The sequence below is a fragment of the Syngnathus acus genome, chromosome 19 (genome assembly GCF_901709675.1).
Source record: "Syngnathus acus chromosome 19, fSynAcu1.2, whole genome shotgun sequence".
NCBI classification, from domain to species: Eukaryota; Metazoa; Chordata; class Actinopteri; order Syngnathiformes; family Syngnathidae; genus Syngnathus; species Syngnathus acus.
This window is the reverse complement of record NC_051103.1, coordinates 301,746-317,452: the sequence shown is the minus strand read 5'-3', so window position 1 is coordinate 317,452 and position 15,707 is coordinate 301,746. Positions and strand designations below refer to the sequence as shown.

The following is a 15,707-nucleotide window of genomic DNA, read 5'->3' as shown; positions in this document are numbered from 1 at the left end:
ACGCACCCAAATTTTGACTCTTACTTAAATCCGTAAACGTAAAAATTATTTCAGAAAAAAGATCATCTTTGGGAACAGCCGGATGTTATTCATGCGCTAGCAAACTCAATAGCGAAGAAATGTTTCGGATTTGTGTAGGGTACATTGTGACAGCAAACGAGCAGGTGATCGAGCAAGCGTCTGATACGAGAGCATTGTGTTCGTATGGAGCGTGTTTGAAGTGAACAGCAGAGAAGTAAGGAAAAAGGCAAAGTGTTGTGAAATAAAATATTACCTGTAATACGCATTTTGTTATTTGCTGATTGAAACTGCTAATTAAACTGTGAATTGAAACTAATAGGTAGAGAACTGAACTCTCGCTCTTTATATAGCTGACGTGTCTTGCGCATCCGTTCTGCGCATACTGTCATGGCGGCCTCCATATGATATCCGGTCTGCGATGGAGATTAAAAAACAAACAATATTTGACAATAACACACCATCAAGGATTGCACCATCGCATCAAACGATGTGTCGTCAATTATGAATTTTACTGACTGTGTTGGGCAGGATGGCTGAATGCGATGCGCGATTGACAAACAAGAAGAAAGGTGTGATTTCAAGTTTTATTTCAAGGGAGATTTTCTTCAAAGATTGTTGTACCCATGCATAATGCGCACCCCAGATTTTAGGACAATAAATTAGTTAAACTTTGCGCATTAAGCATGGAAAAACACGGTAAATATTGTTACAATATCCACACAAGACTTTTATTAACCTTTTTTAAAGTGTAAACGTGTCTGGCTCCTCTCTGCTCTTGCGTGCTGGCCGACTGACGCACCCCTGCGGCCCAGCACGAGTGCATCCACACAACTTTTATTTTTCATTTTTATACACTCTATTGTACTTTTAAATACGTTATTGTATTTTAAACACGTTTTAAAACATTTTAAAGTGTCACGGCTCCTCTTTGCACTTGTGTGTGTGCTGGCCGACTGACATGCCGGTCGATCACCTGCGAGCGCATCTGCACAAGACTTTTATAATTTTATTTCTAAACACTGTATTGTACTTTTAAATATGTTATTGTATTTTAAACACTTTTTAAAACATTTTAAAGTGTCGCGGCTCCTCTCTGCTCTTGCGTGCTGGCCGACTGACGTGCCCCCGCGGCACAGCGCGAGCGCACTCGCACAAGACTTTTATAATTTTATTTTTATACACTCTATTGTACTTTTAAATACGATATTGTATTCTAAACAAGTTTTTACATTTTTTAAAGTGTCACGGCTCCTCTCTGCACTTGTGTGCTGGCCGACTGACACGCCCCAGCGGCCCAGCACGAGCGCATCCGCACAAGACTTTTATAATTTTTATACACTGTATTGTACTTTTAAATACGTTATTGTATTTTAAACACTTTTTAAAAAAAATTAAAGTGTCACGGCCCCTCTCTGCTGTTGTGTGCTGGCCGACTGACGCGACTCCGCGGCCCAGCCTTTTATAATTTTATTTTTAAACACTTTATTGTATTTTTAAACATTTAAACATTTTAAAGTGTAAATGTGTCACGGCTCCGCTTTGCTCTTGCGGTGTTGACCGGCTGACGCACCCCGGTAGCCCAGCACGAGGGCATCCACAAATTGCTCAGAGGCATGCCTTGTGCTTAGTGCTCATTGCCGGCCGCTATCCCGAATCCTGGACGGCAGTGCTTTTTTTCCTCGACAGTGCATGGGCAGCTCTCGTTCCTTCGATAAGAGCCAAATCTACCTCCAAAGCCGGAATATTGCAGAATAGATTTTAAATTTAAAAGCGGCATCATATGCATTTCTTTTGTCCCCCATAATAAGGGTTTGTGTATAAAAGCTTCCTTTCTTCAGTAATGTCCATCTTAATCTTGTTCTGTTTCTTCTTTGTGTCAATTGTACGTCACAATTTGCTTGGCGGATGGACATGTGATCAACACACCACTCTTCTCCCTAGTGACCGTGGCACATTTCCCTCCGCCCAGCAAAGCGGTGCCGCACAACAGCGGTCCCACAGCCTTTTTATGAGTGTTTAAGTGTATTAGTCCAGTGATCCCCAACCTTTTTTGCGCCACGGACCGGTTACGTGTCAGAAATATTTTCGCGGACCGGCCTTTATATAAATAATTAATAGATTTATATAACTAAATAATACATTTATATAAATAAATAATACATTTATAATAAATATATGAATACGATGAAATAAAATGATACGACTGGCATAAAAACAAGTATAAACGACGTTAAAATAAAACTCACCATTACATTGAATTAGTGGGAGCACTGAGCTTGTTTCTCAGAAACGAGCCGGTCCCATCTAGGCGTAATCGGAGACAATGACACTCGAAGTGGTTAAGGTTTGTCTTTTAATGCAGGATGCTTGGTCTCCATGTGCCGAAGCAGTTTTGAGGGCTTCATTGCCTCGTTAGCTAGCCTGTCGCCACATATTATGCAGAGTGGGCTTGGCGCGTCATAGTCTTTTAAATGCAGCTTTCCTTTTCTTAGAAGTCGTAGCCTCTTCTTCTTCCGTCTCCTCATTGGGCTTTTTTCCCTTTCCGAAGAAGCTTTCCAAACATCTCTGTTTCTTGCTAATTTTTGCTTGCTTCGCGGGCTCAACTGAGGTGACATGTCATGTGACCGAGACGAGCGTCTTGACCTGAACCGACGTTTGTAATTGGGAGAGAATCGCCTATTTTTTTACATTTTTCAAAATAAATACTTACTCATTTTTGCTAGCTTTGCGGGCTCGACTGGGGAAACATGTCACGTGACCGGGACGAGCGTCTTGACCTGAATTAATTGATCGTCGATTAAAACAATTATTTTTTTTTTTCTGTGTGGCTTGGCGGCCCGGTACAAAGTGACCCACGGACCGGTACCGGTCCGCGGCCCGGTGGTTGGGGACCACTGTATTAGTCATCACAAAAATCACGAAACATCCATAGATACGCCACACCAGCAGACAAGCCGCAGGGTTCAAAGCTTGTGCAAAAAGTAGCGGCTTATAGTCCGGAAATTACGGTATTATTTCGAAAACTACATTTTTTTTCCCCCAGTTGATTTCCCAGTCTTTTCAGTTTGAAGTCAATTGGGTTAACCATCTGCAAGTATGACCCCTGTAAACGTGCAAAAATGGGCCAAAATATGACGTTAAAAAAATCATAGCTCACTTCCTGTTCATTTCAAACTATGACTGCAATGGACTTTTTTGTATGTCTTGGGGTGCTCCACGTGCTTGCCACATTTTGTAAGTCTAGGTAAAACATACCGGGATTGGTTTTCGATTTTCCACTCTTGTTGGTGCTACAGAGACATTTTGTTTTCATTGCTTATGTTAACTTGAAAATATCAAATTTTTCAAAATGGCCAGTGAGTGTGGAAAGTTTGGTAAGTTTTTGTGCATGTTTAGAGTGTCAAAAATGTGATCCTTTAGGGAGAGAAGAAGAAAAAGAAAAAAAGAGGAGGAAACCAATACAAAACAATAGGGAGCTCAGGCCCGCTTATCTGGTTAGTTGTCTGGATGAGAGAATCTGCGTTTCGTTGAATGTGTGCTTGTATGTATAAAAATGACTTGAGCGTTAGCAAGAGAATATAACCACTACTGAATTTGAGGTGAACGACATTTATTGTTTAGTGTCTACCAAAATGAGATGTGATCCTTTCTACGCCTGCAGAAAGAGAGCAAGAGAGAAAATGAACTGTAAATGTACTTACCCTTTAGTGAAGCAGATCGATCTCCGGCAGATGGGTTTGACAATATCCAGGATTAAAGCATAACGCAGCAATACATCAGATGGAACAAGATACTGATCCATGTCATCATTCTCCTGTGGTTCAAGGAAGTCTTGGATCTGCCTGATGGACAAATTCCTATTTTGATTCAACTTTCTCTGAGCATCATTTGTTGTCTCAAGCTTATAAAGGACACGATCTTCCATCTCTTCCTCTTTTTCCAGGGAACTAGTAACTGGCTTTTGAGGACTTGAAAGCGAAGGCTCCACAGAGGACTCAGTTTCAGCAGGGAGCAGTGACATTTGTAAATCCTAAAATATAAAGTATTGTATTAAAAATCACATCAGAACTTCTGATCACGTTGCACAAGTTTAACAAATATTTCTTAATCAAAACCCAAACATTTATGAAAGGGGGAAATTGAAAAGCCACCCTATACCGGTTAGTATCAAATATGAAAGATGTTCACAAAATGATCTCAAGAAGCATGCTCAAGTCAAATACTGAAACATTGACCAATTTGGACAGTCAATAATTTTTCCTTTAACAATAAATCATCAGATTTCACTGCTGATAGTATAGCATACATAGCTACTGCAGCGATAAAATAAACAACCGAAATGAAATTTGTTCTGGCGTTTGTGTCAATGTATAAACCTGCAAAGTAGCGCATTTGCGAAAGATGAAGCACGAATAGGCAAGGGATTACTGTATATCTGTTTAAGGTTTCTACCTAATACTTCTACTACCTCATCTACTTTAACAATTTTTTTTCGGCAAGTACAACACACTTATTACAACTTTATTTCACATTTTGTTTTACATGACTTGTCAAAAAAGGAAGCGGGTTGAAGCAATTCTGCTTATCTAGTCCCGTCCCGATTACAACCAAGAGTTTAACTGCCAGACACAGAATCTACATTACTACAGTACTACCTATAATACTAGCATAATCAAGAGAAACAAAAGAAAACAGAAATTTGACCAGGATGACATATTATTTGAATACAGCAATAACAAAGTGGAAGTTTGAATATGATTTGAACACAGCAATAATTTGAATACTGTCACGTCTCGTCCCCGGCCGTGTTACTATGCGTCTCTTTCTTGGTTTCTGTCTGTGTGCTCGCCCCTCCCCTCCTGTGTGCCCATGATTAGTTTGATTATTCTCACCTGCCTCTTGTTACCTGTCGCGTATATAAGTCCTGTCTGCCACTCACGCCCCGTCGGATCATTGTGTGTTGTTGTTGTCTTGATGTATTTTGGTTCTTGTTGTCGTTTAAATGTCTTCACGTCCTTTGTTTCACGTCCCTGTCAGTTAGTCCTCTAGTTATTTTGTTAAGTCATGTCAGTTTGCCGAGTCTGTTTTTGTTTTCTCCAATAAACCCTGGTCCAAGCTGCATTTGGTCGCCCTCCTTCATCCGCTCCGTAACAGATACAGCAACACAAATGAACTGGAAGTTTGAATGTGATTTGAATACAGCAATAATAAACTGAAAGTTTGCACAACAATTGCTATCAATTTGTTTTTAATACAGCAATGGCAGGTTGATTTGGTTAGGTTTTTACAGTTTGATTTCAATACAACAGTGACAGTTTAATCAATTTCAAGAAAGTTGGAGTCACAATCACGAAGGCATCGTCCACAGCAACAGGAGGTACTTGTACCAAGCGATCACTCAGGTCATCATCTCCCATGCTGGCCTTTTGTAGCTTGACCATTTGCTTATTTCGTTCAGACATATCAAGACGGAGCGTTGCGATCATCTGGCCTCTCTGACCTCAGCTTGCTTTTCGAAGCTGGAAGTCCCTCGTTTCCAAGGGCGCCAGACTTCGTTCTTTTCAGCTTACTTCACAACTGCAACCCCATGAGGATCAATGTCGAGTGGAGATACGTGGTCGATTGCACTGAAAACTCATATTGGGAGATCCATAGCTAATGATAGTCGGGGAAGTGCCTGTTCCTGCCGCTAGGAGATCTGCTCGAGATGCACCCTCAAGACTGCAAATCCCTCTCATTTATGTATTACACGCTCAGCAATTCAACATTCTACAATATTGTTTGTCTTTCTGTATCAGTGTTTGACAAGTGTTGAATAGTTTTTGTAACATCATTTGCACACAGCAGCAGCACAGGCAACAGCCTGTATTATATAATACAAGAGACTTCTGTTTCAGTATTTGACACCAGCCCCTGGTAGTGTGTAGCTCCTGCTTATTTGCAGTTGTTGAAATATCAAGTCTTCTAAGTCCAAGGTTAGTATTTTGTCTTAGTCTGAATATAATTTGTATTTTAGGGGGCATGTCAAGTGTGTCCCCAGTCTGGCATTTTTTTCTTCAATCCATAACTTCTGTAGGGTGCGAGTCCCATTTGTTTTCATGGTCACAGATAGAAAAATAGAAGAAAATCGACTCTAACACATTCACAAATGTACCATTGATGTACTAAGAAGTGTTTCAGAAACAATGTCTTCAATGTAGAGTTCTACGCCACCATCTGTTCTGTTGCTTCTGCATCTGTGAACTTATATCCACTGAGGTGGAAACTCGTTGACTCTGTATTTTCTTTGATCCACATTTTCAATATTGCAGTGACGTTGAGATGTTTGTCCAATGTCTAAAGATAGTCCTGTATTTTTCAAAGTTGGCTTTTAAATCCTGTTAAATTGGTCTTCCAAGTAGTATCCACATTTGTTCTAATTTGTGTATTTCTCAAATGCATCTATCGTTTTGATCATTACTAGTCTTTATGTAGATTTCACAATGTTTCGTCCAAGTGCTTTGTATTTTTCCTTGATTTTTCAGTTGGTGAGCTCTCCATGCAATGTTGGCGATTTGCTTGTTTAGATTTTCATTTATGTAGACATCAAGAGGATTGCCTCTTCGATTATTTTCCCTGTTTTAGTATAGCAACTTTGTGCTTGATATTTATAAATCTCAGTAGTACCACAGGATTTTCACTCACCCTACCTCCAGTTGCCATCATTTTGGGAATAAATCGGCAGATATCCACATTTGTTGTTTTGTTGTGAGGAAATCCACCACTTGCTGGATTAATTTTCTACCTCATCTTCACCATTGGTCCCATTTTGATGTCTAGGCGAGATCTTGAGCCCAGAGATGATCACAACATTAATTTTATATTGTTGGTTGATATCTTTTACTCTGTCTTTCTGGTCTTTCTTGGAATTCTCATCTTTGAATTTGCAATTTCTTGCATCTTGTTTTCTAATCCAATCAATTTCCATAATACTCTTAATTATAAAAATGGGACCCATTGCCTCCCTGCTTGGCACTCAGCATTAAGGGTTGGAATTGGGGGGTTAGATCACCAACTGATTCCCGAGCGCGGCACCGCTGCTGCTCACTGCTCCCCTCTCCCCCAGGGGATGGATCAAAATCACATGGGGATGGGTTAAATGCAGAGGACAAATTTCACCACACCCAGATGTGTGTGTGACGATCATTGGGACTTTAATCTTTAATCTTTAATATCGCCCATTTCAGTGCCCCTTGGTGATCGGACAAAAAGTGTTCTCTATTAATCGTCCACCCCCCTGTTGGACATAAACCTTCTCTAATTATCGCCCTGGGCGATAATTAGAATAAATACGGTATTTATTATAAATGCATTATTTATTTATATACCGTAATTTTCGGACTATAAGTCGCGGTTTTTTTTCATAGTTTGGGTGGGGGGGCGACTTATACTCAGGAGCGATTTATATACATATATATGGGTTTTTTTCACTTTTTTGGGCATTTTATGGCTGGTGCGACTTATACTCCGGTGCGACTTATAGTCCGAAAATTACGGTAAATGTATTATTTATTTATATTAAGGCCGGTCCGCGAAAATATTTCTGACACGTAACCGGTCCGTGGCGCAAAAAAGGTTGGGGACCACTGCTCTACTTGTCACGTACAGTCCTCTGATTGATTTACCGCCCAGAACTACGTAAAACGTAATGTCCTCTGATTGGTTCATCGGGTCTACATCTTACACCTGTATATTACGGAAGTCACACAAAACAACTTTATAAATTTTGGAATTTGGTCCACACGAAAGGCGCAGCTTATTAAAAGGCTCACCTTCGTCTTTTGAGAAAATTAAAGGCTTTTAAGTGCGCCTTATGGAGAGGAAAATACGGAAATTTATATTTTGCATGTCTGTATGCCGTTGCTTCTCAGATTGCAGCAATAACCTTGAGAGGAGAACGAAAACGTCTATTCTCTTGGCAGCCTAAACTGAACTTTTACCAATACACTGAGTGAATCCAAGTCCTTTACCAGTGTTGCACAAAGATATACTGAAGAGTGCTGTTTCCTTTACCATGTGAGCGTTTTGACGTGCTGATGCGAGTGGCTGTTCTCCAGTGGCTGTGCATTCTGGAGGGGGAGGGGCTTCGCCTGGTGACGACAGTTTTGTGCCGGATGCTAGCGTTTTACCACAAGCAAACACACGAAAGAAAGCCGCTGCCAGACGCTTCTTGCGTGTCAGCGAGTTCATTTTTTATGTATGAGTTGTGCAAACATCCATTTTTATGTCAAAAACCCTCTATTGTGTTGACGAAAAAAATATACAGTTCAACAGCAGTTCCCTGCTCACAATTCTCCAAGCCAGCTCCGATTTACTTTTGTCGTTGATTTGTTACATGGATGTGTTGTAGTTCTCGGGAAGATCATCTTTTTCTGATTTTTTTTAAAACTCTTTGCTGGCATTTGGTTCTCTCCTTCCCCACATGGGTCACGCTGTACGTTCCTGAAGCTGATTGGCGTGAGGCGTAGCACAAAAAAGTTATCTTCACTTAATATGCAGCGGAGAGGCGGAATGAGCATTTTTGCATTGTACGTCCCTCACGCCAAACGCACCGCTCTGCACTCAAACATGCCCACACACAGGAAATTAATACTGTGATTGAATCGTGTCTCCTCAAATGCAAGCAACATATTTGGTGTTAGTGTATTCAGTCCCAAAGCCGCAATTACATTGTCCTCTAATGGTTTAATTTCACCAACCATCGCAAAAGTAGGCTAACTTTCACACAAACGTGTGCACACTCACGATCGTGCATGCATGCACATGCACGCGTACATTAGTGCACACGCACACGCATACACAATGTCACAAAAGGACACGAATGAGTCCACACAGTGTACGGCACCTCTAACCAACACCAAATATTGACTCACCAAACTCATTAGGTTTGACATGCACATCATCGGCATCACAGTCTCGAAAGACCATAGATTTCTTGTGTCTGGAGGTTAGGTGTTCTTTGCACAGCGTCTGCTGTGGCTGGTGAGTCCTATCCGTGAGAGGCAGACACGGCCACAGATGTTACAGGTGTGGGCCGGATCCGGTGAAGGTGGGGGCATGGTGGCTTGCTGCTTCCTCAACTTCCTTTTCGTTTCTCGATGTTGAGCCAGGGTGATTTCGTAGATCTACAGCCCGTTTCGGAGAGCCTGTTGCCATTTGTGGCGATCCTGGGCGACGTCTTCCCAGGTGGCTGGGTTGATGTTGAAGGATTTGAGGTCTTGTTTGCAGACATCCTTGTAGCGGAGCAGTGGGCGGCCTACTTGCCTTTTGCCTGATTTTAGCTCTGCATATAAGATGTCCTTTGGCATGCGACCGTCTTCCATCCGACGGACATGGCCCAGCCAACGGAGACGCCGCTGCTTCAGCAGGGAGAGCATAGTGGGGAGCTGTGCACTCTCCAGGACTGCACTGTCTGTGATCCTGTCCCGCCAGGTGATGCCCAGTATGCGTCGCAGGCAACGCAGATGGAAAGAGTTTAGCCTTCTCTCTTGATGTGCATAAAGAGTCCAGGCTTTGCTGCCATACAAGAGTGTACTGACGACACAGGCCCTGTACACTTGCACCTTTGTATGGATGGTGAGCTTTCTGTTCTGCCATACTCTGGGTGTCAGTTTTCCAAAGGTAGAAGCTGCTTTCCCAATCCGGCTGCTGACCTCTGCATCGAGTGACAAATTGCAGGTGATGGTAGACCCAAGATAGATAAAGCTGCTTACAGCTTCCAGTGTGTAGTTGTTGATGGTGATGGAGGGTGGGACAGTAGTCCCCTGGCCCATTGTCTTGGTTTTGTTTAGGCTGACGGTCAGGTTGAAGTCCTGACATGCTTGGCTGAACCGGTCTAGAAGAGTCTGCAGGTGTTCCTTAGTGTGTGTTGCCAATGCTGCCTCATCAGCAAACATGTCCCGAATGGTGAGTGGTCTGATCTTGGTTTTTGCTCTCAGTCAGTAGGTTGAATACCGTTTTTTTCCATGTATAATGTGCAAAATTTAACTAATTTATTGTCCTAAAATCTGGGGTGCGCATTATAGTACACGGGTACAATTTATTTATTTATTTTATTTTTTATTTATTTAAGAAAATCATGGTACAACAATTTTTGAAGAAAATCATGTCACGGATGGAGTGTGGAAAGGAGCGGGGCGACCAAGTGCAGCTTGGACCAGGGTTTATTGGAGGAACTCAAAACACAGACTTGGTAAACTAATTGTGATAAATAACCGGAACATCACTCAAATATTGGTGATCCCATTGAGAGTCTCACATATTTCTTCGCTATCGAGTTTGCTACTGCATGCGCAGTTGGGACTTTAAAAAAAAAAAAAAAAAAAAAAAAAAAAAGTCAAAATTTGGGGGCGTATTATACATGGGTACAGGCTTTTTTCCAGCATCGACATGCCATTTTTAGGGTGCGTATTATACATGGGGGCGCATTATACATGGAAAAAAACGGTAGTTTGCCGTCTGTCCTGGTGTGTAAGTAAACTCCCTCAGTTGATGTTCCGAAGGCTTGGCGCAGGAGGAGAGAGAAGAATATCCCAAACAGAGTGGGTGCCAGCACGCATCCCTGTTTGACACCACAGCGGATGTTAAAGGACTCAGAAGTGCACCCATCGGACTGGACAGTACCTTTCATTTCAGTGTGGAAGGACTGGAGGATGCTGAGGAGTTTTGGCAGGCAACCTATCCGTTCCACCATTTGGAAAAGGCCGCTCCTGCTCACCAGGTCAAAAGCCTTGGTAAGGTCAACGAAGGCCATGTAGAGGGGTTTATGTTGTTCTCTGCACTTCTTCTGCAGCTGTCTCAGGGTGAAGATCATGTCCAGAGTTGATCTTCCTGCTCTGAACCCTGCCTGTGACTCTGGGTAGAGCTTCTCTGCGAGGACTTGGAGTCTGTTTAGTACAACTCGAGCAAAGAGCTTACCGGTAATGCTGAGTAGGGAAATGCCACGGGAGTTGTTACAGTCACTCCTGTCTCCCTTGTTTTTGTACAAGGTGACGATGTTAGCATTTCTCATGTCCTGTGGGACAGAGCCTTCTTTCCAGCACAGGCATAAAAGCTTGTGCAGTCTATGCAGAAGAGCAGGCTTCCCACACTTGAGGACTTCGGCTGTTATCCCATCGGTGCCTGGAGCTTTTCCGCTGGGCAGGCTGTTAATTGCTTTGCTTAGCTCCTCAGTTGTTGGTTCCATGTCGAGCTCTTCCATAACAGGTAGGTGCCCTACATGCCTGAGGGCTGCATCAGAGACACTGTTGTCCCTGGCATAGAGCTCTGAGTAGTGTTCCACCCAGTGGTCCAGCTGCTTAGAGCGTTCAGCGATGGTTTCTCCCGAAGCGGATTTCAATGGGACAATTTTGCGGGGTGATGGTCCAAGTGCCTTTTTGATGCCATCGAACATGAGTCTGATGTTGCCTGTGTCAGCAGCTGCTTGAATGTTGCTGCAGAGCTGTAGCCAATAGTCATTGGCACAACGTCTAGCGGCTTGTTGGAGTTTCCCCCTAGAAGATCGGAGGGTCTGTAGAGTTTTGGTGTTTGGAGTGTGCTTGTAATTTGTGAGTGCGACGCGTTTTTCTTCAAGGATTGGTGCCAATGATGTTAAATTGGCATTGAACCAGTCATTTGGCTTTCCCTGCTTTTTGCCAAAGACCGACAGGGCCGTGCTGTGTATGGCATCCCTCAAGCCATCCCAGTACCGCTGAGCGGAGCTGGACTGGGGTGGGCCGTGGAGGGAGACTTCTAAGGCACAGAGGAAGGCTGTAGCTTTGGTTGGGTCGGTTGTTTTGCTGCTGTCGATGCGTGGGGCTCCCTTTGATTTGGACCTGTGTAGGTTTTTTGCCTGTAGCTTGACTCTACAGAGCACAAGGGAGTGGTCTGTGTCGCAGACTGCACTGTGGAGACTGCGTGTTTGAAGGATGCCTCTGAGATCAGAAGTGCGTGTTATGATCAGGTCTAACTGGTGCCAGTGACCTGAGCGTGGATGTCTCCAAGAGACTTTGTGAATGGGTTTGGTCTGGAAGTATGTGTTGGTGATGCAGAGGTGGTGATATGTGCAGAACTCCAGAAGTCGCTGCCCATTTTCATTCAGCTTACCGATGACATGCACATGTGAAGTAATAATAGCACATACTCCTGTATTACTCACCTTTGACTTTGAACAAATCGATTCTGTTGAAATCTTTGCCATCAGGAAGTAACGCAGTCTTGAATTTGGGATCCCAACCTTAATTTTAGAATATAATCAGAAAATATGTGCAAAACAAGCAGGCAGCTGAGGTTCTTCTTACACTTGTGGGAGAAACCATCACCTCCTGGAAAATGTAGCCACATTCCTTCAGAATTTGGACAAAATACTGCCTGCAAAAACAGAAAATCACCACATTTTTAACTGTTTTACTACTGTATATTCCAGAATATAAACCGCACCTAATTATAAACCGCCCCTAATTGTAAACCGCAGCAGATAAAATCAGGGGAAAATGTTATTTTTTTCCATATATAAGCTGAAGAGGACTATAAGCCGCAGGTGTTTTAAGGTTTAAATACCATTTGTAAGAGAATATACAGAAAGAGGATTCTCAGGAAGATGATTTAGCATATTATTTATTAACATTTTGTCAAATATTTTATTGGTACATATCTTCAGAACTTAACTATAACTACTAATTAAAAGGAAGTACAAAATGTGTATGAAAACAACCGACAGCATACCAGAAAAATATAACCAGCCTACCTTTTGGGCTAAACTGCAGTACACGGCTTTATCAATAACAAAGGCCAGTTATTCATTGCCATCGTTGTCTTCTTCCTGTGCACTAAAAACATAAAAATCCTCTTCTTCAGTGTTGGAAACAAAAAGGCTCAGGATGGCTTCGTAATCCACTCTCCCAGTCGCTCCTTCCTTGTAGCTCTCAAAACCAAAGAACTCCTCGTTGTCAGTGTCTGAATCAAGCATCCTCTGAGGGGTCATGGCGGTGTCCTCCTCTTCAGCAGCAGTCCCACCCTTCGAAATCCGTTGATGATCGTGGATGATTTGATACTCATGTGATGATCCACTGGCAGACTTGAGCAAAACTTGCTTTTCGCATGCAACCAGTTTTTGTGAATAACTTATCGCTGCTAGTCATCCATGCCTCCCATTGAACGCGTAATGCTACTTTAAAAGCATGATTAACAGAGATATCGAGTGGCTACAGTTGCTTTGTTTTGCCTCCATTTATCACAGCTGGAATTGAGTTTGTTCTCTTAATGGCTGCTTTCACGGAATCTGTGGTATGGGCCCTCATTCTGCCCAAAAGGACCAATACTTTTTTGGGGCGAAGGAATCCTCTGGGTCGCTTCCCATAACATTCTTCTAGCCCAGGGGTGGGCAAACTACGGCCCGCGGGCCACATCCGGCCCACGGGACCGTTTAATCCGGCCCGCCAACCCTGAATTAATTGTATTATTAAACTTTTTTTTTTGTCATTTTGCCTGCAATGACTGCGTTTCCCCAGTAGATGGGGAACCGCTCGCCTGCGCATTTACTACCGGAAGCCGTGTCAGAAAGCTCGGTGCACACTCACAAGTGCGTGTACGTACGTACTCAGTAGTACGGACATGGCGCGCTCGCGCTCTATTTGTATCAGTCCCGAATTTAGAGCGTGGGCTGTGACGACAGCATTCTTGTAATTCGCTCGCTGAGCTTTCAGATACAGTTTGACGCTAAAGCCACCCACAAACCTTCCCCTGGAATCCTTCCATTAAAATGAGTGGCCCGAAGAAAAGAAGTGAGTGCCGAATGTTAAAAGAGTGGCCAATTTGGCTCGATGTACGCGACGTGACGTTCAGCCACATCAACCCATCACAGATCGAGGTAAACGGATCTCTCCTAAGAATGGCCACAACAATTTTTACTCCAGACTATGATGCACTAGCAAAAAAGGGAGACCAACAACACTGTTCCCACTGAAAATGAAGGGGAGGCTCTCAAGTTTGTTGTAAAAAAATGCATTTTGAATATGATTTGTACACATAGCAGGGATTGAAACTAGCGACCATTCTCATTTTCAAACAATGCAGGATGCTCAAGGACATTGATGCACCCACCTTTGCGACTAATCTTAACCTGTAAAGTTCTTAAGGCTTACTTTAAGGAAGTGTTTCCCGTTTCCTCACCTCTGTTACCAGGTGTTTGTGAGTTAAAACTCTGCTCTGATGTTCAGATACCCCTCACCGTGTTGCCGTTTTGATTACTTTATTTGGATGTATGCTTTCACCGATTCTTCAAGATGATCTATTTGGTCAGAATGTTTGCTGTTTGATGTGATCTCATAAGATAAACATTTTTCATTAATCTGACCTGCAGGCACTGAAGTGATGGAGACTGTTATTCATAATAATAGTGTCGTATTTTATGAGAATCACTGATAGCAGTTTTAATGCTGTTAATAAATGCATTTGTTTTCAAAAAACTTGTTTGGAATATCCATGCTTTACTACCTACTAAAGGCCAAAATCTTTTATGCAATGACCTTTACAGGTCGCTTATATTACTTCACACAAACACTACGTCCATCTGCTCCTGGTTCGGCCCTCCGGTCCAAATTTAGAACCCAGTTCGGCCCGCGAGTCAAAAAGTTTGCCCACCCCTGTTCTAGCCACTCCTGCATTACGCTTTTCATCATCCACCCTCTCTTGTTGACGTTAACAGAGATAAAGACAAGAAAATTTGATCACATTAGCCCAATATTAGCCAACTTACATTGGCTCCCGGTCCATTTAAGTTAAAGTTAAGTTAAGTTAAAGTCCCAATGATCGTCACACACACATCTGGGTGTGGTGAAATTTGTCCTCTACATTTAACCCATCCCCATGTGATTTTGATCCATCCCCTGGGGGAGAGGGGAGCAGTGAGCAGCAGTGGTGCCACGCTCGGGAATCATTTGGTGATTAAGATGTGACTTCAAGGTTCTTCTATTAACCGATAAATCATTGCATGGCTTCGCGACTTCATATCTCGTCGACCTAGTTGTTCTTTACGTTCCATCCCGTAACCTCCGCTTGCAAAACGCTAGTCTTTCAGTGACCCCGAGGGCCAAAAAAATGGCTGCAAGGTCTAGAGCAGGGGTCACAACACGGTGCCCGTGGGCACCAGGTCACCCGTGAGGACCGCATGAGTCGCCCGCAGGACTGTTCTAAAATTAGCTCAAATAGCATCACTTGTCAGTGGGCTGCATCTATTTATTTTACAGTCAAACCTCGGTTTTCGAACGTCCTTGTTCTCGAACAAATCGGAATTCGAACAAAAAATTCGAGATTTTTTTGCTTCGGTTGTTGTAGTGAAATTTGGATTCTATGCGTCTTTGTATGTTGCCTTTAGGTGATAAACTAGCAGCAGTGAGAAGACCATAAGCTATTTTTGCTGGCCAGAGATGCTTTAGTTTCAGCAATGTATAGCAACTTAGAATATGGAATGTCGTAGCTGCTGTTATTCAGGGGAAGAGTCTTCTACATGCCCTTTTTAGGACATTGAGAGCAACGAGTAGACTGAAACGCGAACGGCAGCTGTTACTCCAAGCCATGACATCAACGGTTTGGGCAGGTATAAGATAGGCTTGTCTGTCAGGAAGGGGGGCGAACATCTTTGCTTTTGGGGCTGCGAACATCTTTGCCTT

General features: G+C 42.9%; 1 protein-coding gene across 5 annotated transcripts in view; it reads right to left on the bottom strand.

The window, feature by feature from the left end:
• Positions 1–15,707, bottom strand: part of trdmt1 (tRNA aspartic acid methyltransferase 1) — a 170,002-nt gene that overhangs the window by 80,730 nt on the left and 73,565 nt on the right. For 4 of the 5 annotated variants that reach the window (XM_037277492.1, XM_037277489.1, XM_037277490.1 and 1 more), the window contains exons 6-8: positions 12,339–12,408; positions 12,197–12,274; positions 3,723–4,051 (exon numbers count right to left, since the gene is read on the bottom strand). In XM_037277492.1, coding sequence (XP_037133387.1) covers positions 3,723–4,051; positions 12,197–12,274; positions 12,339–12,408 — 477 coding nt within the window. The remainder of the gene's footprint in view (positions 1–3,722; positions 4,052–12,196; positions 12,275–12,338; positions 12,409–15,707) is intronic. The other variant, XM_037277493.1, reaches the window with a different exon arrangement.